General features: G+C 40.9%; 1 protein-coding gene across 9 annotated transcripts in view; it reads right to left on the reverse strand.

Annotated features, from left to right (window-relative positions):
• The window catches only part of CACNB2 (calcium voltage-gated channel auxiliary subunit beta 2), a 373,095-nt gene that overhangs the window by 93,458 nt on the left and 252,246 nt on the right, over window positions 1–27,391 (reverse strand). For all 9 annotated transcript variants that reach the window (XM_032880872.1, XM_032880874.1, XM_032880871.1 and 6 more), the window contains one exon: window positions 26,563–26,682. In XM_032880872.1, the coding sequence (XP_032736763.1) occupies window positions 26,563–26,682 (120 nt within the window). The remainder of the gene's footprint in view (window positions 1–26,562; window positions 26,683–27,391) is intronic.

Raw genomic sequence — 27,391 nt, forward strand, 5'->3', positions numbered from 1 at the left:
GAGAGACCATCAAATGCTGTGGCAGATAGTCTAGAGGCTTGCTAACTCCACTTGCTTCCTCAGAATGTGGATAAACTGCATTTATAGCCTTCCTTGTAGTTGGGTTAGGTCTAGGTGATTGAGTTTGGGCCAGCAGGATGTGAGCAGATTTGAGGCCTGGCATTTCCCAGCCTGGTAGGAAAAGAATCATGTGGTCTTCCATGTTCTTTATCTTTTCTTGTAGCTAAAAATGGCAGTCATGCAAAATAGAGTCTATACCCCCATGCCACTGTGGGGAGGAGAGCCACTCCTCTGGCACTGGACTGTGACATGCAGAAGTAACTCCTCATCATGTTACACCAATGAGATGTCTAGCTTCATGTGTGATAGCAGGCAGTGCTCCTTGCTCCAATACAAACATTCACTTAAAATTTGGTTATACACAATACTATTTAAGCATCACAGTATATAAACCTGTATGAATTTAGAAATGTCCCTCTTTTCCAAACTCTATTCAGATTTCATAAAACGACTTTCTCTGAACTCTGCCTTTATCTCATGGACATTAGTAGACACAGAGAATCATCTAGTTCCTTTCCAGAGGAAACTTTCATCCAAGTTGTTGGAAATAGCACTTTTTTCATTCTAGAGTTTACCACAGCACCCAATATTTACAACTGTGAGGTCACATTCCCAGGAATAAATGTTAAGTCTCTATTTAAATGTTAAAGACAAATTTATCAAGGGACATATATATATTCCCCAAAATAAGATTGATTGAGATTATTCAGGCTGATGCAGCTTCAGCAAACAGAGCATTGTTGTCCAAAATAAAGTGAGAAAGACCGCGCTTCCTGCCCCAGGAGAGATTCTGTGAGGGATCAAATAGAAGGTGACTCACTCCTTTCTGAGGAATGATTTTTTGGGAAAAGGCCCATCTTATGTTCAGGCATATGTGGTAATCTTTGGCAAATTTATATTTCTGAGCATTTATTTTTACATATTCTCTTTCTAAGTGCATATGGAAAAAATAAACATGATTTATTTTTGTTCGGTTGTGTAAGCTCATTTGCTTTTGGCATTCTCATGGAATGGAAACCTAGTAACATTTTGTATGTATAAGAACCTGATTGTTTTTTCAGGTGCTTTTGTGTTTAAAAAATACCAAATATGCTTTGCAAGCAACAGTGCTTCTGACTATAAAGCCATATATGTCAAGGAGAATTAATCCACACACATACATGGTCTAAGTAGAACTCTAAAGGAGGACCAATTTTTACCTACAAGCCCTTTTCTAATTTTTATCTACTGATGAAGGGCAGGCAAAAGAAATGTCACAATGATTAATAAAAAGGAAATAGCATTGCTTTGATTGGGTGATTAGATTTATTTATTGTCGGTCTCTGCTTTGTTCAAAATGAATAAATGATTCCAGAAGGTTCAAATGTATAATATGCGGCCAAAATTCCTGGTTTAGCCAAGTATACTTGAAATGGCTTCTAAAATTTATGCAAATCTGAAATTAAACAGACGTTTCTAAACTTCTTCACCAAAGAGAGAAAAGCTTTTATTGGTAGACTACTGATGAACAAAAATTTTATTAATTCACTATTTGTGTTTTACTCTTTTATGGCACCCAGCTTAAGAATTTTCCTACCTGAGTATCTTTTAAAATACTCTTCATAGAAGGTACAATATTCATTTTTATTGATGGCCTTTTTTTAAAAATTAATTTTATCAATGCTCTAAAAATTGTCTAAAAATACCATTGACATTTTTAGAGTGCTTGAAAAGCCATCCTGCTCTCAAGGGGTGCCTGGCTGGCTCAGTGGGTACAGCATGCAACTCTTGATCTCGGGGTTAGGAGTTCAAGCCCCATGTTGGGTGTAGAGATATGTCAAAGATTAAAAAATCTTAAAAAAAAAAAAAAAGTCATCCTGCTTTCAAGGTCTGATCTACATGACAATTGCTAAGGCTCTGGGCTCACTGGGTCCTCCACATAGGACTAGAATTTGCCTGGCTTTAAGAAGATCTCAACAATTTTGATGTGTCTGCACATGTGTGCATGCACCCACACAAACTAACTTTCAGAATAAATAACTCTCCTGAAAATTTGGCGGGGGGGGGGGTAGTAGTCAAAGATCTATTTGGAAGTTACTTCTTCATTTTATTTCTGTGAAAAACTGAGGCAAAGGGATGATAACTGGGAAGGGTTTAGGGAAGTCGAAGGAATAGCAAGGACCCTACCTTCACAGAAAATGTGCCATTTATGTGTATGCTATATTGGCAAATCAGGCCTTTAAATGAAATGTGTTGTATTATCCATTGCTAGTTTGGCCCTTATCATCCTTTACCCTACACAGTCCTCTCCCACGGACCAGAGGGCATGGCTATCTGGTAATTCTATTTACCGAATTTCTGCCAGCAGGGAAGCAGGTTGGATTCCCCCAGTGAGGGGCATTTGTGTGAGACATTCAGAAGGCAGAGCAGAGCCACGCCGCTACACCACCAACAGACAACAGGCTTTCCAAATCCACTGGGCCAGAAGTTCTCAAAGTATGCTTCAGGAACCTCCAGAAGTCCCCGAGACTCTTTTTAGGAGTTCACCATGTCAAAATTATTTTCATAATCATACTAAGACATTATTTGCCTTTTATACTTTCATTCACCCATGACTGTAAGGTGGAACTTTCCGGAAGCCACCTGACCGGTGATGATGTTATGGCTCAGACTGCTACAGGAATGTGTGCTTCTCTATTCTCGTGTTCTAAATATCCTGTTTTACTTTCAAATGCAATAAATAGCAGTAGATGCAACCAAAATAAGCAAAAGCTCTCTGAGGGTTCAGTAACTGTTAAGACAGAAAGCGTTCCTGAGACCAAGAAGTTTGCAAAGTGAGACCAAGAAATTTGCGAAGTGTTGTTGTAGGCTCTGTCCTGAGAGGCCCCCACCCACTGCTGCAGGTAGCTGTAATTATCAGTGATGACTTTTTTCGGTTCTGGCAACTTCTTTTTTTTTTTTGGTTCTGGCAACTCTTGATTTACCCCCATAGCTACTGGCAAAACTCAAAAGTGTTCTCTGACTTTATTTCTTGAGTCCCTTTTGGGTTCTGTAAGCTTCTGATTCCCTAAACTAAATTCCTTCCTCCATGAAATATTTAAAATGGCTTTGTTTTCTTGAGGAAACCATGAGAGAGTTGAAGTGATGCTCAACACAAGATACTGTAAATTTGTTTTTAATACATCTTTAAAATCAGACCATGTGAGAAATCTCTTCCCTACTCCCACCTCTACACTCAAGTATGACTTAGAAGAACCCACCCTCAAACTAAAGATTTGAGGGAGAGAGACAGTGCGCATGCAAGAGTGGGAGAGGCAGAGGGAGGGAGAGAGAATCTCAAGCAGACTCCACACTGAACCCAGAGTCTGATGCAGGCCTCGTTCTCAGGACCTGAGCCAAGACCGAGAGCTGGACGCTTCACCGACTGAGCCACCCAGGCGCCCCAAACCAACTTCTACTCAAGCTGATGACCAAAGAAATTCTCAGTGTTCTACATTTTGAAATGGTTATTCTCTATAAAACACGCCATGTGCCTCTCAGAGGGAGCTCAGAATTAATGGATACAGCATTACATGCAACTCTACTACAGTTCCTGTTGAAATGGATAGGAATACCATAAAACGGTTTGTTCTCACCCATTAACTGTATTCCTCAAAGTTCCATGCAACTAAAATAACAAACATATGATTAAAGACAATAGTTTTGATTGTGGGGAAAAAATTTGAAGCTGGGAAGTTTTAAATTTGCCACAGAAAATGTATTTTGCCCCGGGGGTATTTATATAGTTCTAAGATTATTAACTGTAACTCTCACTCAGGAACCCATTGTCCGGTTCTGTTTTTCATTTGCACAAGGAAGGGCTTTCTTTTGTTTATCAATACCAGCCAGCATCAGCACATATAGAGTCTCCGAAATTCTTTTTTTTTTTTTAATTAAAGATTTTTACTTGACAGAGATCACAAGCAGGCAGAGAGGCAGGCAGAGAGAGAGACGGGGGAAGCATGCTCCCCGCTGAGCAGAGAGCCCGATGCGGGACTCGATCCCAGAACCCTGAGATCATGACCCGAGCTGAAGGCAGAGGCTTTAACCCGCTGAGCCACCCAGGTGCCCCAGATTCTCCGAGGTTCTTATCATCCAATGACGAGGAACAGGTGCCAATCACACACAGCTGCTGAGTTATAGAACCAATAGCTCTTTTCCTTACCCGCTTGTCTTGGTCACACCACACACCACTCCCACGACCAGGAGTGGTCTGCATGGTACAGACCTTCAGGCTTACTCAATCCATCACCTGACTGCCACTCAGTCCGGGTTGTAATGCTGAGACACAAAAACCAAGAAAGAGACTAACTTCCCAAAAGAACCTCGTTATTTGGGGCTCTAATCCAATGCTTGCTCTTCCTAAAACAGATCTTGCTCTCTTCTGCTTTTGCGAGCATGCCCGTCCCCTTGCATGAAACAGCCTATCTTGATCAATGTTGGATCTATCCACAGCTCTGGCAAACTGCCCAGGAACTAACAGCCTCTCAAATAAACACACACACACACACACACACACACACACACGTACACCTATAGATTTATATATTTAAATGAATCAACAGTATGATCTAAACAGTTACACTCTAACGAGGTAAAAAAAAATAACAAGCATGGCAACACACACCCCAAAGGGAAGAGATGCTTGGGCAGTTATAAAAGGCCCTGACATAGGTCATCGAGCTTTCATCTCAATGGTACTGAAACATTTTTTTGGCTCTATTACTCATTGCTTTTGAAATACAAAGCAAGTGAATTTCTTCTTCCTAAGATTCATGAAACGTTTTTGAAATTCTATTTTTATTTATTTTTAAAGATTTTTTTTCTATTTATTTGACAGACAGAAATCACAAGTAGGCAGAGAGGCAGGCAGAGAGAGAGGGGGAAGCAGGCTCCCTGCTGAGCAGAGAGCCCAACGCGGGGCTCTATCCCAGGACCCTGGGATCATGACCTGAGCAGAAGGCAGAAGCTTAACCCACTGAGCCACCCAGGTGCCCCTGAAATTTTTTTTTTTATATTTTGTTTTTAAACACTTGTATTGAGGTATTGGTGGCATACAATTACACACACACACACACACACACACACACACACACTTCAATTTGGTTGATTTTATTTATTTCTTTTCTTTCTTTTTTTTTTTAAGATTTTATTTATTTATTTGACAGAGAAAGCTAGAGAGCACAAGCAGGCAGAGCAGCAGTGGGAGAGAGAGAAGCAGGCTTGCCACTGAGCAGGGAGCCCGATGCGGGGCTCGATCCTAGGACCCTGGGACCATGACCCAAGCCGAAGGCAGACACTCAACGACTGAGCCACCCAGGTGCCCCGATTTTATTTATTTCTTTGAGAGAGAGAGAGAGGAAGAGTAGCAGATGGGAGAGGGAGAAGCAGACTCCCCACTGAGCAGGGAGCCAGATGCAGGGACCGATCTCAGGACCCCAAGATCATGACCTGAACTGAAGGCAGACGCCTAACTGACCAAGTCACCCAGATGTCCCCAGATTTGGTTAAGTTGTAACTTCTATACCCATGTAACTACCACAATCAATGTAAAAAACATAGAAGGATATCATGAAGGACAAGAAGGAAGACGACAAAAAGCATTTCGGGGGTGACAAATATGTTCACTGCCACATTTAAAATTTTAAATCTTACTTCAAATAGAATACGTGTGGTATTTTTGCTCAAACTCTGGCTAGTTTCAGACTCAAGAGAAAATCTCAGTGAGTAGCTTGACATTTCAGATTATTAAAAAGAGTTTTCAGTTTTATCCATAAGGCTTGCAATCACACATCTCTATTTCTAAAGTTGATTTATTCTTTCTTAAAAAGATAAATTACGGTCTTGTAACAGATGAATGACCAGAGGAAGGAAGTAATTATGGGGTCAACAAAAATTTCCTTGGGGCTTATCCATTTTGTTTCTTGAGTTTTATGAGACGAGTGTCATTGTCAAGATGTGTCAGTTAATTTCCTTGCTTTTTTCCCCCTGGCTTTTCAAGGAATAAAGATTACTATGTATTTGTAAAGATTTTAAGCAAAGGGAAAAAATGTGGTCAGCTCTTTCCTTTTCATATCCTGGATTATTAGGAATAAAGCCTATGTTGAAGTTGACATTTTCCCTAACTCGACTAAAGTACATTTTTTATTTAAATGGAATATGTTTGCTATTGTAAGCAATAAGCACAGGAAAAGGCAAAATAGGTTTTATAAGCACGGTTGAGAAATCTATAAAAAGAGCTCAGGATCTACTTTAGGTATTATTAAAAACAGATTATTATTAGGTATTATTAAAAAACAGATTTATTCTATTTATTTTATTCCCACAGCCAGATGTGGCAAATGGAGAAGGTAAACAAAGCAGCATTTACTGTGGATTTGTTTGAAGGATTCTAAAACTGCAGAAAAAGAGGTATCTGTGTATAAATAAAAATACAAAAGCATCTGACCGAGCCCAAATATAAATGATTAAGAGACGGTCTCTTTAAATTATCCATTTGCTTGATGCATCAAAGGCAAATGTGTAAGTGTTTCTCATGTTGATGAATAAGACTTGAGTGTAATATGTGCTCATCACTCTCCTCCAGCCCGTTTATACGTAAGAATCAACTTTTGGTCTTTTCTTTTTGGAAACACGTTTCGGTCAGAACACATCATACTACTCAGTACCTTGTTGAGACACTGAACTCTGAGATACTTTTAGAAGTTGGCCAGAAATCCCTAAAAAGAAAAAAAAATCCCTATACGTAACTTTAAAGATACAGATAAGTCTTCTCTTCCCCTCCTCCATACATGAAAAAATATAGACTAAACACGCTGTGTGACTCTTTTAGTTCTAAGACACATTCATATACTTAGTCAGAATGAGAATTAACATTTGACAGGCGTGTCTGTTGACGCCGCCCCTTTTCTACTTAGAAAAGGTTCTTTTACCCCCATTATTTTGGGTAATATGACCCTGTAACAGTTTATTAATGTGTCTCTCAATTGACCTGACCTTTCTGACAAACGTTCCACCAAAGATTAACTGACAGTGCCATTAGGTGTTGGTTTTTGGTTTCATTTTTTTTTTTTTTAACTTTCCAGATAATGGTTCAGAATTTTCCAATGTTAGTAAAATATCAATTCCTTGATTCAGGAGGTACAATTAATTCCAATCAGGATTTTAAAGGAAAGGAAATTGGTACCTTGACAGATTGCAGTGAAACTACAGAACACCAAAGACAGAGACGAGATCTTTGAGCAGCCAGGAAAATTAGAGAATTGCAAAGAATTGATAGTTACCCTGAGAACAGACTCCTCAAAAGCCAAAAGCCAAAAGCCAAAAGCCAAAAGATGGTAAAATATCGTCTTCCAAGCACTAGGAAAAAAAAATAGCTCTCAACCTAAAATTGTTTTTTAAGCAAAACTACCTTTCACAAATGAGTTTTTTTCCCAAATACACCTCCCCATCAAAAATGTGCTCATGAGGGCGCCTGGGTGGCTCAGTGGGTTAAGCCGCTGCCTTCGGCTCAGGTCATGATCTCAGGGTCCTGGGATCGAGTCCCACATGGGGCTCTCTGCTCAGCAGGGAGCCTGCTTCCTTCTCTCTCTCTGGCTGCCTCTCTGTCTACTTATGATCTCTGTCAAATAAATAAATAAAATCTTAAAAAAAAAATGTGCTCATGAGGAGAAGAATAAATGAAACAAGATGGGATTGGGAGGGAGACAAACCATAAGTGACTCTTAATCTCACAAAACAAACTGAGGGTTGATGGGGGGAGGGGGGATGGGAGAGGGGGGTGGGGTTACGGACATTGGGGAGGATATGTGCTGTGGTGAGTGCTGTGAGGTGTGTAAACCTGGCGTTTCACAGACCTGTACCCCTGGGGATAAAAATATATTATATGTTTATAAAACATAAAATTAAAAAAAAATGTGCTCATGAAAGGAACTTATAAATGACAAATATCAATGGCAACAGTGATATGAGAAGGAATCCCTGATGCCTGAAAGAAATGGTAAGCAAAGGCAGTAGAAATGAAATGGGAAAACCTTTTTTTTTTTTTAAGATTTTATTTATTTATTTGACAGAGAGAGATCACAAGAGGGCAGAGAGAGAGGGAGACACAGGCTTCCTGCTTCACAGAGAGCCCGATGTGGGGCTCGATCCCAGGACCCTGGGATCATGACCTGAGCCAAAGGCAGAGGCTTTAACCCACTGAGCCACGCAGGTGCCCCAAAATGGGAAAATCTTAAAAAAATACAATTTACTTTAAAAAATGTAACTACTACTCCTACTACTATCTAATGTGTGGTGTTACAAGCAGATTAAGTGGGGGCACCTGGGTGGCTCAGTTAAGCATCTGACTTGATTTCAGCTCAGGTCACGATATCAGGGTCCTGAGACTGAGCCCTATGGGCTCTGTGCTGGGTGTGGAACCTGCCTGGGATTCTCTCTCCCTCCCCCCAGCTCTCATGCATGGGCTCCCTCTCAAAAAAAAAAGTCAAAAGAAATCAAAACGAAAACACTTAGCACAGAACAGTAACAAAATGCCACACATCAGTATTTGTGGGATACAGAAACAGAAACATGAAAAGTGTATATGATCAACAGAGAAGAGTATGAGAAATCTTGACTTAAATGAACAAGAAAAAAATGAGAATAACAGGGGCACCTGTGTTGGACTCTTGGTTTCTAATCCATCTCAAGATCCTGACCTCTAGCCCCGGGTTGGGCTCTGCACTCATTGTGTGGTCTGCTGGGGATTTTCTCCCCTCCCCCTACTCCTTTCCCTGCTCATTGTCTCAATCTTTAAAGTAAATAAATAAAATCTTAAAAAAAAAAAAGAAAGAAAAATTACTGAAACAGGAAATAGAGAAAATTACAAATTTTATTTGTATGTATTAATCAAATAGGTGAGCATCTTTGAGATAGATACAACCAAGATTTTAAAAGATAGCACAATTATAAATAAATCTAGACTAACATATGTGAAAATATAGATAAAAACAAAAAAGAACGAAGGAGCTAGAACACCTAAAATGACAGGGGAGTGAAAACCCTGAATTGTCCTATAATATAATCAAAGAATTTCAATCAATTGTTTGAAAGGCTTTCTACCAAAGAGTAAAACCACAGTACCTATAGGAATTCTCCCCGGGGAGTTCTAGAAACTATCAAGGAATAATTAGAACATAGCAGAAACTCTTCCAGGGGGAAAAAGCCAAAATGAACAAACAAAAATAGCGATTTTATGAGCACAGCAAACTTCGATCTTAAACCACATGGAAACAGTACAAATTAGATAAATTAAAGGCCGATTCCTCTCATGATCATTTGTTAAACGTTAGCAAGTCAAATCCCGCCTCATATTTTTCCTAGAAAAGTTTGTTTATTCATCTGAGAGAGAGAACTCGAGTGAGAGAGAGGGACAACATGATGGGATGAGGGCTGCCGGCAGAAGGAGAAGGAGAAGCAGAAGTAGACTTTCTGCTGAGCAGTGAGTGGATCCAGGAACTTGATCTGGGACTCCAAGATCATGACCTGAGCTGAAAGCAAAAGCTTAATCACCGACTGTGCCACCCAGGTGCCACAAATCCAGCCACATATTTAAAAAGATAGAATATTAAAAAAAAAAAAAAAAAGATAAACTATTGTGAAAATGTTACTTATCCAGGGATGCAGTCAGTTTAACATAGAAAATCTATTAATTTAAAGAATTTTAAAGAAATTTAAAAAAAAGATCACAGGATCATCTTAAAAGATATAAAAAGAGGCATTTGAAAAGATTCAGTATCAATACCTGGTCTTTTTTTTTTTTAAAACCTGGCAAACTAGAGATAGAAGCAAACTTCCTTAACATGAGCAAGAGTATCTACAAAAAAACCCACATCAATTATAAATAGTAAAAAAACAAAACAAAACAAAAAACCAAAAAAAAAACTAGTAAAAAATAAAAGCATTCTCTTTTAAAAACTCAGAGACCAGGATGCTGTACCTGTCAAATACCCAAAAGGAGGTTCTAACCATGGAGGTCTAACCAGTGCACTAAGATAAGAACACAATGAAAAGTTAAAAGGATTGGAGAGGAAGAAATAGAATTTTCGTTATTCACATGATAGGACTGTCCAATCTATGTTTGATAGAAAACCCAGGAATCTACAGAAAGTTTATTAACATTTAATAAGCATTTAAGAAGACTGACAAATACCAAGATTTTGATGCAAAATCAAGTATGATTTGTTTGGTGATGTACAAAAATATAACTTGAGAGAAAGTGGGACAGAGGGACTGACTATACAGTAGTAACTAAAAATATATATAAGATACCCAGGAACATACCTGACAAGTATAAGCATGACCTTTATGGAAAAAATTACAAAACATTCAATGGACTTTTTTTTAAGGAGTTTTTTTTTTCTCTCTCTTTTTTAAAGATTTTATTTGTTTATGACAGAGAGGGACAGCAAGAGAGGGAACACAAGCACGAGGAGCTAGAGAGGGAGAAGCAGGCTCCCCACTGAGCAAGGAGCCTGACACAGGGCTCGATCCCAGGACCCCAGATCATGACCTGAGCTGAAGGCAGACGCTTAATGACTGAGCCACCCAGGTGCCCCAAGAATGAAATTAATGGCAAGATATTTCATATTCATGGATAAGATGACTCAAGAGTAAACAACAAAGGCATTTTCTCCCCAGTTCATCTACAGATTTAAATGTCACCCCAAATCTCAGCTGTGTATGTTTGTGTACTGGGGGTTTTTTGGTCTGTTTTCATTGTATGCTTGTGTGTGTGTGTGTGTGTGTGTGTGTGTGGTGAACTTCACATGTGTTACATCTACAATTTATCTGAAGGACAAAGGTCTAAGAATAGCTCATTCTTTCCTGAGGAATACAGTGGGTTGACATGCCCAGTATTTTTATTTCATTTTATTTATTTATTTATTTATTTAAAGATTTTATGTATTCATTTGACAGAGAGAGTCACAACGAGAGGGAACACAAGCAGGGGGAGTGGGAGAGGAAGAAGCAGGCTTCCCACTGAGCAGGGAGCTCAATTCCGGGCTCGATCCCAGGACCCTGGGATCATGACCTGAGCGGAAGGCAGAGGCTTAAGGACTGGGGCTTTCTGCTCAGCAGGGAGCCTCCTTCCTCCCTCTCTCTCTGCTGCCTCTCTGCCTACTTGTAATCTCTCTCTCCGTCAAATGAATAAATAAAATCTTTTTAAAAAAATCTCATCTTTACGTAATAGAACAGCTCTTCAGAAACTGGGCTGTAAAGGACTCTTGCTTAAGACAAAGAATGCAAAGTCTTGGCAGCTATGAGTCAGGAATCTGGCCACTTGGAGGGGCACCCTTTTTCCCTCAGAGACCACCTGCTCAGATGTGGTTCCTACGTGTTCCATCACCCCATGCTCTACACAGTGGCCTTGGTGAAGGGGGACCCTACTCCAACAAACAGTTTCTGAAAACTCTTCTTCAGTTATCTCTACCAGAAACTTCAATTTTTTTTTTTTCCACTAAGAAATGAACAAAGTTGGGGCACCTGGGTGGCTCAGTGGGTTAAAGCTTCTGCCTTCGGCTCAGGTCATGATCCCAGGGTCCTGGGCTCGAGCCCCACATCGGGCTCTCTGCTCGGCACGGAGCCTGCTTCCCCCCTTCTCTCTCTGCCTACTTGTGATCTCTGTCAAATAAATAAAAATGTTAAAAAAAAAAAAAAAGAAAGAAATGCACAAAGTCACCAAGAGGCATTCTGTGTCTCACTCACTGGAATAGGAGAAACAAACTCTACATCCCACTTCCCCTCTCCAAGGCCACAAGCAGCTGTGAGGATAAGACAGAACATCCTAAAACAGTTAAGTCACAAGGATCAGACAGCAAAATGTGGTTACATCCCAAACGTTCTGAGCTCCAGTCACATGTTCCCCAGCACTCCCTAATCACGTGGCTCATTGACTCCACAAATACTCGCTAGGCTTCGGCAAAGGAGGTAAATTATAAGTGTCAACAGGACAATCTTAGTTCAAGTTTTTCCCAGTTTACACATTTGGGGAGAGAAGCAAAACCCAAAGGGGCCTGAAAGGCTGTAAGACGCAAGAACACACCGAGTCACTTGGGGCAGGAGGTGAGGTAGGGAGGGGTGGTGGGACAGAGCATGAGCCGCATCAGACAGGAGCCCACGGTTGCTGAATACAGTGAAATTCTCAATGGAATCCTAGAGCCCCGGGCAGGGAAAAGCCCTGCGGCTGCGAACGTGTAATATTTCAATTATTTTTCCAAGACGGCCAGAAAAATGGCAGGAGGTTTCGGGGGGGGGGGGGGGGGGGGGGGGGGGGGGGAGGACAATTAGGCAACAGACAGCCTTAATGTTCTGTAACCTGCAGGCAGGCTCCCCTCCAAACAGCTCGTCAGTGTCCAAATCAAACAGATATTCCAGGCGAGAATAAAGAGTAAATATGCAGATTATATTTTATGGGCGTTAACACAGGATAAAGCAGCTCAGAAGCTCACAGACCAGGAAGCCCACAGAGGCAGGCAGCCAGGACCGGCCACAGAAAAATAAGCGCTCATGATCTGCTCAACTTGAAAGCATCTTTCCGTTTTGTTCATTTTCATACAGGTCACTGAAAACGCTGAAAGCAAAACAAAACCTGGACATGGCGAGCCACTGACAACTGTTTAAACTAGGACACCCTTCACAGCTAGACAGCACGTGAAAGTATTTGGAATATTGTATATTTGCCTAAACTCTGGTTCCACACTAGACTAAACACTATGGCTCACAGGAAAACTCCAAGACAAATGTATGTGATAATCTCAAGTATCTAGAGCAAGGCAAAGCATGACTCTTCCTGAGGGTAATGTCCCATAGTTCGGGCGGCATCTGCCATTCTACATGGAGGACTGCTGGGTTTTCAACAAAGATTCTTGTACTTTTGTAAACCTTCAGGAAACGCACATTGATTTCAGGGGTCTGCGAAGACCTGGAAATATCAGCCCAGCTAGAGGGCGTGGAAACGGGACTCCTTCTCTGGAGAAGGCTCACCGATTTTATCATATATTCAAAGACATTTGTGATCCAGAAAAGGTGAAGAAACACTGTTAAAAAAAAAAAAAAAAAAAAAGAGTCCCCTACTGGTGATGTTACAATGAACATTTTTCAGCCAAGGAAACAGCATAGATATTTCAGGGAAGTATAAAAAATTATTTCAAGGGTCAAGAATGTTAAGGTGCCCTGTTTTTTGTTTTTTTTTTTTTTAACTGGAACTCACAGTTTTTCTTGGGCTCGAGTTTATTAGGAGTTGACTGACCTTTATGAAGATCAAAACATTTTATAGACATATGCTCTTTTAAGAAAAAAGAAACATCATTCGAAGTCCTCTCTTTCATTATAAAGATGCTACATTTTATGCCAGATCTTGCCCTTTTATTTTACTAAGACATTTGGCAAAAAGTATGAGACTAGAAACAAATGGTTCATGTTTTATAAAACTAAGGTAGTTAGGAGAAATTTTGAGTACCATTTTAAGGTCTAAGTAAGGACTAGGTTTTTAAATTAATCCTTTTCATTTCTTCTCGGATTTTCTGGAACCCCAGGCCCTTTGGACAGAGTCAAACTCAAATGCCCAAGTACTCTATACTGGACATGGTTGTACGGGTACCGGTGAGACAGCCATCAGACTTCTACTCCAAGAACATGCCCTGGATTTGTAGCAAAAGATGAGTGCCAGGGTATACATTTATTAATGTGTTAAGCTTAAATGAAATATTTAAGGTTGGGCTACCTCCCTTTAGTGGACTTTTGATCCCCTGGATAAGAGGATGCTGATACCCCTGCTATGTCCGAAATGCCATCTCTGAGGCATGTGGTCAAACGGGCACGAAATATATGGCAGTTCATAAACCTTAGTGCACGTGGGAGCTGTGAAACCTGCCCCCCAGTCTGCTCAGTTTCCCTCTCTCATTTCAAAGGCAGGAGATGAATAAGGTGATTTGGTACATTTATAGGTCCTCTTTGATGGAGCTCCTAAGATCGGGAAGCAAGACTTCCTCATTTCCTATCTTCTAGCATCACGCTCACCACAAGGGAGGTGACCAAAAATGTACGCATGTTCTACGAATAATGCAGTGATTTAGCATGTGAACATCATCACCTGTTCAAATGATTTCTATACTCATTGTGTGCATCCATGAGGGGACCTGTGACATGATCCAGACTCCCTCGACTTGCATAATTCAGCAAGTGGCATATGCCAAAGACTCGCTTTAATTCTGGGCGAATGTATGATGCTGTGTGGCCTTGTAAACAAACTTGAATCATGACTTTCATCCGTAAGGAATATAGGCTGACTCCAATGTAAGATTAAAATTGGTCCAGTTACGAATTCATCCAAGGATGACTACCGTTCCCTTACGAAGACAAAAGGGAGAGTTAAACTCTGTATGATCCAGGGAGTGGAATCAGAAAGCATAAAAGACTGCAAAGTTGACTGCTTACAATTTTGCCCAGCTCCTGCCAAATACTTTTCCTGGCCTGATCTTGAGAGTAAGTAGGGAAGCATGGTGTCAGCCTCTAATCTTCAAGAACGGACACTTTTTCTAAAATTTGTTTTTTTTTGTTTTTTTGGTTTGTTTTAAAGCAGTGGCATTCCTGCAAGTGTCAGTAGAAAGAACTATTAGCAGAGAGTCTAAAACATAAATAATTGACAGTTAATTAAGCCCTTCATCTCCTTTCCTAAAGAGAGGGTTTAGTTGTTTTTTTCATATCTTGTTTCCTTTTTATTTTTTATTTTTTTTTTTTTAAGTAATCCTTACATCCACCCTGGGACTCAGATTCAGTACCCTGAGATCAAGAGCTGGATGCTCGACCCACTGGGCCAGGCAGGTGCCTCCAGGGTTTAGTTTTTACAAAGACAACAGCAACACTTGTTTAAGTTACAAAAATTTCTTTTAAACCATCACTGAGGCAGTTTCCTAGTTTTTCTTGACAACATATTCTCAACCTTCTCTAGCCAATTTTAACATTTAACGTTATATTTTTTGCTATGATTTTTAGACCCTTCCTGTTTTTGTTTTTGTTTTTTGGGTTTTTTGTTTTGTTTTGTTTTTTTGGTAGGAATAGGACAAAACTTGGGAAACCTCTTCTCAAATAGTTTCATTGTTAAGTTCAATCTTTTCTCCCTTGGCCTACTTAAACTGTTTCTTCAGCATCCTTCTTACAACATATTTCCTAGATATTTGGTTATTTTTCCATTTCTCTTTAGGAAGATCCTACTTAAATATTTTCAAGCACATTCCATTGAACCAAGAATAGAGTACACATACACGTCCTGAAAATTCCTCTCTTAAAACTGTACTCTTTCCAAATCAGTGGCATAAGGACCATAAGCAAAACTTAAAATGTGGGAATAAAGATGAATATTTTGTTTGTGAAACTCCAATTGTGCTATCTAACTCAACAGCCAAAAAAAAAAAAAAAAAAAGCAGAGGTGGCATTTTTATTTTTAAAATTGTTGTAATGGTTGTCTTTTTTTTGCTTCCGTCATTAAGGAAAAAAAATTGTGTTCGTCCTTTAATCCCTGCAGAACATTAAACAAAGAGGCAACGTTAGTGTGTTCTTGGTTTACATCTAAGAGGTGCTCACTGATTAGGTGAAAGAATGTAAGAGAATCCTACCAAAAAACCTAGGTCCTTGTCCTCATTCTGCCACTTGAGAGTTCAACGACCTTGGGCAAGAGCCTTCTATATCCACATCAATTTCCTCATTCATAAAGTGGGGTAACTATATCTGCCCTCCCTTCTTCACTCAGTAGTAGCAAAGGATCAAGCCAAGTAAAACACTGGAAAGCTCAGGACTGAGACACTGTATGACATCACCTTTAATTACTCATTACTGATAGAATAGCTTAACAAGACCACTAAAAAAAATCCAAGATAAAAACAACAACAACACAGCATTATTCACAATAGCCAAGAGACAGAAGCAACCCAAATGGTTATTGACAGATGAATGGATAAAGAAAATACAGCATATTCATGGATGGAACTAGAGGGTATTATGCTTAGTGAAATAAGTCAGAGAAAGACAATTATCATATGATCTCCCTGATATGAGGAAGTTGAGAGGCAACATGGGGGGCTTGGGGGGTGGAAAAGAATAAATGAAACAAGATGGGATCAGGAGGGAGATAAACCATAAGAGACTCTTAATCTCACAAAACAAACGGAGGGTTGCGTGGTTGGGGGGGATAGGGAGAGGGTGGTGGGGTTATGGACATCGGGGAAGGTATGTGCTATGAAGTGTATAAACTTGGCAATTCACAGACCTGTACCCCTGGGGCTAATAATACATTATATGTTAATAAAAAATAAAAAATAAAGATAAAAGAAAATACAGTATATTTATAGAATGGAATCTTATTTAGTCTTTAAAAAAAAAAAAAAAGCAAATTCTGGCACCTGCTTAGACATGAACTTTGAGGACATCATGCTGAGTTAAGTAAGCCAGTCAGCAAAGGACAAATACTGTATGATTCCATTCATCTGAGGTACCTAGAGTAGCCAAAATCATGAAAACAAAGTAAAATGGTGGTTGTCAAGGGCTGGGGGTAGGGAGGATAAGGAGCTGCTGTCTGTTGTCCAGTAAGTATAGAAATCTCCTTTTTGCAAGATGAAAAAGTTCTAGAGATCTGTTACACAACGATGGGAACACAGTTAACACTACTGCACTGTACTCATCAAAACGGTTAAGCAGGTAAAAACAAAATAAAAGAAAAAAAACTTTAATGTGCTTAGTTCACAGTAAATTGGAACTAAGTAGGATTTAAACAAAATTAAACCAAAAGAACAGCCTTTGTTGGAGCCCTGGGTTAGCAATAAATCCTGCTAACCTTAGAATGCATGCTGCGGGTTAACAAAGGTTGTGCTCCAAGGATTCACACAACAGTGGGGGCATCTGTAATCCCACCAGCCTTCCGGTGTCTTCCAGCCCTTCCTCTCCCCCAACCAGAACTGAGGGTCACCTGGTCAGGACCCTTAAAGCACCACCCAGCCATGCTGCTGCTAGTTTAACACTTACCACATCACCCTCAGCCAGTGACACACACATCTGGCATCATCACTAGACCCTGGGTTTCTTGAGGGAGAAACCACATCTAACACATCTTTGATTTCCCTTCTTCTAGCTCCCAGCTCAACAGCATAATCACTCATCAAATGTTTACTAACTGAATAAATTCTACTGTTTCCCAGTTTCCGTCATCTTTCATTTAGCTGTTGGGGGCCGAACTCAAGAGTAGAGCAGGAGGATGACAACTTTAAGCAGCCTGGAAAGGTCTTTCTGTGTTCCCCCATTCAAATCGGGCAAAGAAAAAGGAGAAAAATCATGTATTTATAGCTGTGTTTATAAGGATACAACAAAGATGTTCAGTTACAGCTCTCAAAGGAAAAAGAAAAAAAAGCTTGAGCTGCAAAGTTTATAATAATCCTTCCCAATCCATTTATGGCTCTGAAATAGCCAGAAGTCTATATTATGTTAACAGTCCTTATAAGCGTTCTTACACAAGAGGGTAGTTTTAAACGTGGGCAAATTTCACCCCTCTAGAACTTCCGTGAATATAACCATAAACCACTCAAAGAGCACTGAATTAGATAATCAGGCTCTCTTTAAAACCTATAACCCTTAGCCATACGCCCAGGTAGATTGTCAAGATAAATATAACTGTAAAGATATAGAGAGCGATATGTAATTTTATTCCTAAAATACTCAGGTGTTAGAAGATGTGAGAAGAGCACAAGGGCAGGTTAGCTCGCTCTTGGTAATGAAGGTAGGAGTCAGTCCAGTGAGAAGAAGCACAGAGAACATCTTTACTCTGAAGGGGCTCAAAGTCCAGTTCGGGAGACAGGACGTGGGCCCTGGTCATGGGTTGGATGGGATGCCACCCGACCTGATGTGGTGAGCTGCTGTAAAGGTCATGTGATCGAGGACATGCCCGTTGCTGCAGGGCTGCTGAAGTCACTGGACCTACAGATTGGCCACACAGCACTCACCACTAAGTTAGAAATGAGTAATTTGAATACGACTGCCACCAAATAGTATACAGTGTTCATTAAAGAGAAATGGAAAGAGTGGTTTCTTAACTTTTCGTACAGACTCCCCAGCGGACACTGAACTTGAGCTATGGGTATGAGTGGTTCCAAATGGGAACCCTGTGCTTGACATGTACCATGTATCAGCTCACACAATAATCACTGCAACTACAACTTCACAGGCAGCTCGCCGAAAGGTCAGGCAGCCCGTCCATGGCAGAGATGGAATCGGAGTCCGGGCAGCCCCGAGCTGGGAGGCTGTGACACAGACCACAAGACTGGAGGCACTGGAAATACTTCCTAACTGACCCCTTAACAGAAGAAAATTGCCAACCCTCAGACTAACTTAGGAGGATGAAGTTAACCTTGACAGAGGTCGGAAAACGCAGAGAGGAAAGGGTTTGAAAGAAAAAGTGGAGAGCTCAATTTGAAACAGTGTGGTGGAGGGGGAGGGCGCAGAACGGATAAGGATGCCAGAGAGAAGAGGACATGACATCATTAACACCAGGGAGAGAGGCTGGGGCAAAGCTGCCGATGAAAAGTAGGAGCTATGGGAAGTGCAAGACAGGAAGGGGAAAGACAGCAGTGGTTTAAAAGTCCTTGTGGAGGGGCACCTGGTTGGCTCAAGTGAAACATACACGGGAGTCCCAGCGCAACAGAAGAATGGAGGGAGCTCCTTTGACCGATTCTAGAAGGAATGCACAGAACACAACCTGCCGGGGCCCCTCTCTGCCTCTGCAGCAGCTCCTGAGGAACCCAACGGTTTGAAAGCCAATGGCATGCCTAACGCCATGAAAGCCACCGGGTCGAGGTCCCAGCACTGAGCACGTGGCTGGATGGACTTCCATGAAAGCAGCAGCGAAAGAGACGGAAAAGGAGCCAGAGAAGTAGCAGCAATAGGCTTGTGTTGTAGGCAGAAAGGGGACTTGGTTGGGAAGAAGAACAAGGTGAGGCTTACAGAGAAGTCAAGGCAACACTTGATGAAAGGTCAGTCGGCTTCATTAGGTCATGAGAGATGTTAGTCACTATCAGTAGAGAGACAGAAAGGAGTTTCAGAGAGCTGGGGAAGAAACGAAGAACTGGAAATGGGGACGAAACCTGCTATAAGGAAGGTTGGCACTAACAGGAAGGGAAAGATGGGAAGGAAGACAGGTGTTTCTCTTAGAAGGTAAGGAAGTATCTCTTTTTCCAGAAGGGGGAGGGAGAAAAAGATGGGAGACTCTGCAGAAAAAGGCTGCAACCAGTCACCAGCCGAATCCAGGTCCTGGGGTCATCCCCTCGCACACAGACTCCGGTCTTAGCCACGTGGTGTGCTGTCACCAACAAGGCCTCAGCAAACAGGACACAGAAAGGACGTGAGTATTTCCCAATGGGGCTTGCACGCACTCGGTGTGCTTGTAGCCCTGAAACCAGCAAGAGAAGGAGACAACCAGCCTGCGGAGGCCTGAGAGACCAACTAGAGGAGGAAAAGGAACCCCCCCAAGTTCAGAGATGCCAACCTCCACACCTGCCGAAGGCCATCCCAGAACACCTGGTCACCAGGCAACCTGCCAGCGGGCCAGCAATGCACAGAAGAGAACTGGGACCAGAGGAAAAATGGTGGGGGCTTTAAGGTGACAAGAGCAGTTTGCTCTGTGGCTAAAGCTAGTGGAGAGAACAAAGGAGGATTTTTTCCGGATGTCAAAAACAGTCCAGGCACCCATCCAATGCTGTATGTACTTCGTGGTCATAACCGCTCTAAAGTATTTCAAAATGCTCTGAAGATACAGAGCTTTGCATTTCTACTTTCCAAGTGTCTGTTGAACAGAGATCCTCCAACAGATGTTGTCATTACTGTTGTTACTGTTACTGTTACCTACCAAGTGGGATGAGCAGGGGTACAAGCACCAGTGTTCAGGGTTATACCTCCCCAGTCACATGCATGAGTTTTTGATTTCTTACAGGTAGGAAAAAAGGGCAATCTAAGCTAATATGTATTTAAATTAACCCAAGCTACTGGAGATTTGACCTTTTAGCCAGTCTCCTACTTCTATTTGGAAGGTAATTGCTATGAGCCAAGGAGAGCTGACCATTTTTCCATGCAAAAACTGAAAGGCAGCATTGAGATCAATGATGGGAAAATGAGTTAAGCCTAAAATATCGTCCTAAGAAGGTCTACTGTGTGTTTTCTATGATGAGCACTTTCTGCTGGGTTTTTACCCATGAAACATGGTGTTTTCCTATAAACAGCTTTCTCATTTAATACCTGCCATATGTTTTCTGGATTCTAATAGTCTCTCCGATAGGTTTGAGAAAGTATGTAATACAGGTATATACATACGCTTCGTCCTTACCTCCCACAGAAGTTAATCATACACGTTTCTAAAAACATGTTTAATATTTTTGGAATTAAAAAGGTCATCTTCAGGCTGAAGGTGAAAACACATATTCATGTTTTTTTTTTTTTCCTTTCTTCTGAAAAGGCTGGTTCAGGGAGTATTTCTAATTGGGTCAGATTCCCCCACTGTCTAAGGCTTTTATGGATGAAGACAATAGGAAAAACACATTTTCTCTTTTATATACAATATGTTTACTGATGACTATGGGGGAATAAAACATGGTCAACTGAACATATGCTTCTTCCTAAAAATATTTTTTTTTGAGAAAGTATAAACCCACAGACAAAAAGAACAGGAAATGAGAGGAGAGTCGACAAAAATGTAGACTATAGAAAGTGACAGTGGCAGTTGACAAAGTAGAAAGCGTGAGAACATCAAGTACCAAGAGGCTGGAGACTCTAGTCTGAGAACATGAACCAGGCAAAAGGGAAGACGTCCCCGTCCAATCCACCTATCAAAGAGGAGCAGCTAGGAAGCTTTGCTATTGCACTTAGAACTTCCAGTGGGCTTTATACGTATTTAAGAGCAAGACCCTGTAGACTGCCAAAAAGCACATCTCTGAAAACAGTAAGACCAAATTTTAAAAGTTTAAAGAACAGTGACAGTACAGAAAAATTAAAATGAATAGCTCATGGGATGCAAGAGAAAATATTACAGCAATGGAATAAGAACAGTGAAGCTACAAAAGAGGAGAGGAGAAAGCTCTTGGGAATCAAATTGTCAAATATAAACATTTCAATGGATGGGTTTGAAGGTAAAATGGAGAGAGACTAGACAGTAGAACAGAGACAGAAAAAAAAAAAATCCAAAGAAAGCTCCCATCAAACTAGAAAATCCAAAAAAGAAGAATATACACTGGGGAAAATGATCAAAATAAAAATCGGTCCCTTTCCAGAACTGAAGTGACTGGCCCTTCATAATGAATGTTCAATGAGAAGCCGGGCACGATAAATGAGAGCTGCACCAAGGCAAAATGTCAAAATACCAAAGGCAGAGCAGTCCTCGACATACTGCAGAAAATTAAAAAACAAAACCCTCAAAACCCCAATGACACCGGTCAGCATATCAACAGTGCTGGAAGGCAGAAACACCAAAATTACATTTTTTAAGTGCCAAAGAAGAACCGCCGTCATACCTGAATATTGTAACTAGCCAAACTAGGAATTAAATGTGAGGCTAGAATTAAGACATTTGCAAGTTGGCAAGATCTCCAAAAAAAACCCAAAACAACAACAACAAAAAACACCTTTCTCTAGAAGGTTCCATGTTTTCTTGCTGCCAGCCATTTCCTATGTTGGCATTCGCTTACATTACTTATTAGGCCACTGGCCACTTTTCTTTTTTTTTCAGCTGAACTCGTGTCCATTCTGGAAGGGCTTTCTGTTCCTGCCAGTAGGGGGCAGTCTTCCCACCCTGATGCTCCTGACTCCCCTACAGTATTTCTACTCTATTAACATGATCTAAGGCCAAGACTTTTTTCTCCCCAAACAAACAGGAAAAGCTTTCTGCAGTCTGCTTATTTCTTTTTTGTGGTTCTGGCCTTGTAGCCTGTGTACTCACCAACGGTGCCTAATACAATTTCCCCACCAAGGTGCTATGCACCAATGAGAGAACAGTCAATTTAAAATTTCACGTTAATCCATTCTACTAAGAAGACTGCACTGAGCCTACTTCAAGTCTGTGCCAATCCCTTCCACATTCGGACTTCCTAACTCTGAGTCTCTGCTCCTAGAGCAGAAGGCATCAGTTCTGGGGAGTAAGAGCGAAAAGAAAAAAGTTATTCTTTCAATTAACCAAAAAAAAAAAAAAAAGATGGTCCGATGACCCAGCAATTTCACTCCTAGATATATACGAATGAGAAATGGAAACATATGTTCATGCAAAAACTTGTACGCGAATGTTCATCACAGCATTATTCACAATAGCTTAAAGTGGAAACAAACCAGATGTCCACAGAACGATAATGGATAAATATATACATACAATGGAATATTACTGGGCAAAAAACAGGACTGAGGTACTGACATATACTGTAGCAGGGTGAACGCAGAAAACATCCCTAAAGGAAGGTAGCCAGTCGCAACAGACCACCTACCGCACGATTCCATTTATATGCAAGATCTACAGAGACGGAAGGTTGGAGAGTGGCTAGGACTGGGGGGCTTGGGAAAAAGGTGCTCGAGTGCTAGCTCAGAGCATGGGATTTCTTTAAGGGGCAATGAAAATGTTCCACAGTTGATCGTAACGATGGTTGCACACCTCTGTGAATATTCCCCAAACCACCAAATTGTATATTTTAAGTGCGTGAATGAATTACACCCCAATAAAGAGGCCTTTCAAAAAAGATCACTCTGGGAGTAAATTAAGTTCATGTACTACTTGTCTCAAAGGCAAAAAAATCAAAGAGCACCAGCTTAAATAAGGCAAGATTTGCAAAGAACGGCAGAACTGAAAAGGAACAAAACAAAACGTGCCTTTGGGATGAAAACACCAAGTTAAATAAAAAAAAAAAAATCAGGTCAGCTGATTTTTCTTTGTCTGAAAATTAATACATAATTTGTTCACTGTAGAGTTTACCAGTTGAAGAGAAACCATAATGAAAAGTACTGGCTTTTACTGGAATCAACGGAGTGCCTGGTTAGAGAACCTTTTGTAGGTCACTTAATTTCAAAAGGCAACGTCTCTAGTTGTACTCCTCGCCCCATCGCCTTATTTCACAGACCCGTTCTTGAGGGCAATTAATGGGTAATGTCGTTCTTACTTAAAGAGGGCCAAGATCTGAAAAGGCTGCTGCGGTTTATTCCAGGCCCTCTCCCAGGGATCTCACCGCACGTGATCCGCGGGGGCAGTAAGATACAGCGCCCACTGAGAAAGTCTGCCGGAGGGATGCTATCTATAATGATTACAACAGAAGTGTGGGAAACTTTTGATTCTTCCAAGATGGTCGTGCAAAGTGTTTTCGACTATCTAAAATTAAACGATGAATTCATGTATTTTTAAACTTTAAAAGCTTCCTTTTAAAATAGGGCCCACAAAGTCGTACTGACATAAAGGCCTGGTGGGAGGGGAAGGGAGAAAATAAGCTAATCAGGGGCACCTGGCGGCGGACTCCGTCAGAAGGGCACTCGACTCTTGATCTCAGGGTCTTGAGTTCAAGCCCCACGCTGCCTGCAGAGATTATTTAAGAATAAAATCTTTTTTTTTTTTTTTTAAAGATTATACTTACTCGTTTGACAGAGAGAGAGAAAGAGAGAGCGAGCGAGCACAGTAGGCAAAGCAGCCGGCAGAGGGAGAGGGAGAAACAGGATCCCCGCAGAACAGGGAGCCCAAAGCTCTCCTATCCCAGGGCCCTGGGATCATGACCTGAGCCGAAGCAGAGGTTCAACAACTGAGCCACCCAGGCACCCCAAGAATAAAATCTTAAAAAAAAACAACAACAAAACAAAACAATAAGCTAATGAAAAAGCCATCTCCAAGCCCTCTTTTGCATTTCTTCTTCAGAGGTCCTAGAATTAATAAACCAGACCTACCAAGCCATGAGTTTCACATAAAGCACACTTAAATCCTAGTCCTTCCATGGTCTTTCAGAATATATTCAAATTCTCACCTATCCTAGTGTAACTCATTTGAATACATCAAAGGTTTAAGACAGGGACCTAATGGGGCACCTGTTGTTTAAGTGTCCCATTCTTGGTTTCAACCTAGGTCAGGATCTCTGGGTCATGAGATCAAGCCCTGCATCCAGCTCCTCCTTAAGCCCTGAGTCTGCTTAAGATTCTTTCTGCCTTCCCCTCTGCACCCCCTGCTCCTGCTCTCTCTAAAATAAATAGATAAATCTTAAAACAAAAAACAAAAAAACCCTAATTTTAAGGAAGAAAAATGGATGTCAATAAACCATTTTCATTAAACAGAAAACGTTTTGATTGTTTTGCCTTGGTTTTAAATTATCTTCATTTTTCTTTCATCTTCTACGTTATTTGTAATCATAAACTTTTTAGTCTGTATGACAAGTAACATGAACCTGGTTTGATTTGGGAAACAGGATTTTGGTCCATGCTGGTTAAAAGATATTTAAAATTTCTACACAGCTGGGTCACTTTAACTGAGGGCTTACAACACACAGTTATGGACAAAAACTCCCCAACCAGATAACTAAAGACTTTGAAAACCAAACCTATAAAGACAGTGGATTATATGATCATGTGATACGAATCTGAGAAACTGGTTAATTTTGGTATGTGAAAATCACATGAATAAATTAGTGCAAATAAAACACTTATTTCTGGAACACAGACTGTTATTTTTTTTCCCAGACTCTTCTTTGCACCCCGATACAAAATACAAGGATTCAGATTCTCAATCTCGACATATATTAGTTACACTGCAAACATGTGGCAACAAACTTCACTAGGCATACCTGTTGTTTTTCTCCATTAATTTTATATTTTTTTAATTGTGTAAGAACATTTCACAAGCAATCTACCCTTTTAACATACGAAGTGCTACATACAGTTGTGCTAACTCTAGGCACCACGTTGTACAACAGATCTCTTGAATTTATTCATCTTGCATAACTGCAACTTTCTGTTGATTAGCAACTCGCCACTTCCTCCTCCACCTCTTCCTCCTCTTCCCAGCCCCTGGCAACCACCGTGCCCCTCTCTGCTTCTAGGAGTGTGACTGCTTTAGATGCCTCCTCTAAGTGGAATCACACAGGGTTCATCCCTCTGCGATTGGCTTATTTCACGGAGCATTATGTCCTCCAGCTTCATCCATAGTGTCTCCCCGTAATGTTTTAGATGGGGGACACCTGGAAGAGATTAGTTGATAGCAACTGGGCCACACCTAGCTTTATCAGCTCCCCGCTCCCGCTGTTTACGACTTGTCTTGCAGTCAAGATGGTGTCAGATCTGGAAATGACTGCCCTGCCCGATGAGGTGAGAACACGGTTTTTGATGTATGGAAAGACTGCTTTTTAAAAGTCAAGGCCTCCTGGCTGTTCCTCTGCAAACTACTTTGGCAGCTGTGCTAGAGGCCATGAATATTACATAAGGGCCGTCCATGCATTCCAGCCAGAAGATTTAAGTCACAATTCCCATAGCAACACACAGAGATTTTACTCATCTCGGAAGAAGCAGCCAGCAAGAGTGTCTAATGCCACCCCTGATTTTTTTTTTAAGCAAGATCAACACAGTACTTCTTCTTTTTCCAAAGCAATAATTTTTTTTTTCCAAAAGAAAACCAACCACCATGCGAAATGGGTTCATTTCCAAGTTACCCAGATCCCAAGGGTATACCCAAGACACCGTAAACTTGAACGACAATCTATGCTTTTAGAAATGGTTGCCATTCGAATGACTGCATGGGAAAAAGAATTCACATCGTTATAATTAGTGAAACGAACAACTGTCTTGGTTAATACTGTACTTACAGATCTTATCTCTGATTTCCAGTCCCCCTTCCATAGATACACACTTCATTATATGATGGAGAAGAACAGGTTCCAAGGGAAGAACGCTTTTAACTGATAAAATCTTTTATGGCTTATTTTTGAAAAGCATTATGCAATCTATTTTTTCAATATAAGAAAATACTACTATAGAACATCTGTGGAGTAAAATTTGGGGGAAAAACTGTTCAAGCCTATGAAAATACACATCACCTTGAAGAAAGTTGTTTTTCTGGGCAGAGGAATGGTTTACTGGAAAAATGAAGTGAAATCATTCTGTTACCAGAAGCAGATTTCTCCCCTTTGTATATCTGGGCATCATTTTCTGTGTGTCTAAATAAAATATCCACCTACAGAAATGAGTTGGTTGGATTATAAAACGAGATAAAAGCCAGGACCACTCTTATCTATCACCCTGCCTTTTTCTATCAAGGAAATCAAATACACTCCCTTTCTTGCACTTGTTTAAAATCAGACAATGACACACTGTAAGAGTCCAAACATATGCTTTAAAGGAAACTTCCACAGGTGGCCCATCTCAGACCCGGCATGACTGGCAAAGACCTTGGCAGGAGAGAAATGGTTTTACCTTTGCTTTTTCCAGCTGGGCCTGGGCCTGTCGCTCTGCTTCTCTGCGCACTGCCTCCCGATCTTCCTCCAAAGAAACATCTGAATCGGATGGACGGCTGGTGTAGGAGTCTGCCGAACCCTTGAGAGAAAAATTTGCATTTTAAAACAGATCCCATCTATGATGTTTGCATTGGAAAAGTCTCATTGACACAGCAGTTAGCTTCCTCGACTCTGCTATAAATTCCTGAAAAGAGGAGAAAATAATCCATTTTGTGGCAAGCCATCTAGAAACATCATGCTCTCCTTTGCAGACCATTCCCTGGGATAGTTGCGCCTACCAAGTTACCATTCCTTCCCCAGGCTGAGGGTTCCAAGGACTATGCTTTCTGGAAGCCTGAACAAGTTCCTTTATAATTAAACAGGCTCCGTGGTGCAGTGCCCAGCTGAAGGGCATAGAGGGGTTTCATGGATGGCTTCAAGAAGAGACGACAGGCTAAATCAAGTATTTACAACGGGGAAGAAGATACGACTAACTAAAAAAACATAAAAGAAAGCCTGACGAGTTATAAACTTCAATTCTCTGCCGCAACTCCCCTTTTAACATTAAGCATCCTTCGGTACCTTTCTGTTTACCTGATACCTTCACTGACAAAACTGTAAGACAACAGCAGCCGGCTTCACTCCATCCTCAAGCAACACATTTTTTTTCCCCCATAGCTTTAAACAGACATTTAATAAACGCTGCCTAAAGAAAACACCTGCCCGGGATAGCTTCTCTGGCAATAAATAACAACATAGGAAAAGGAGCTCAGAAAATTACAGGACTCTCCCTCGCTCCCTCTCTTGCA

The sequence above is a fragment of the Lontra canadensis genome, unplaced genomic scaffold (genome assembly GCF_010015895.1).
Source record: "Lontra canadensis isolate GAN:19392208 unplaced genomic scaffold, GSC_riverotter_1.0 scaffold72, whole genome shotgun sequence".
Taxonomy (NCBI): domain Eukaryota; kingdom Metazoa; phylum Chordata; class Mammalia; order Carnivora; family Mustelidae; genus Lontra; species Lontra canadensis.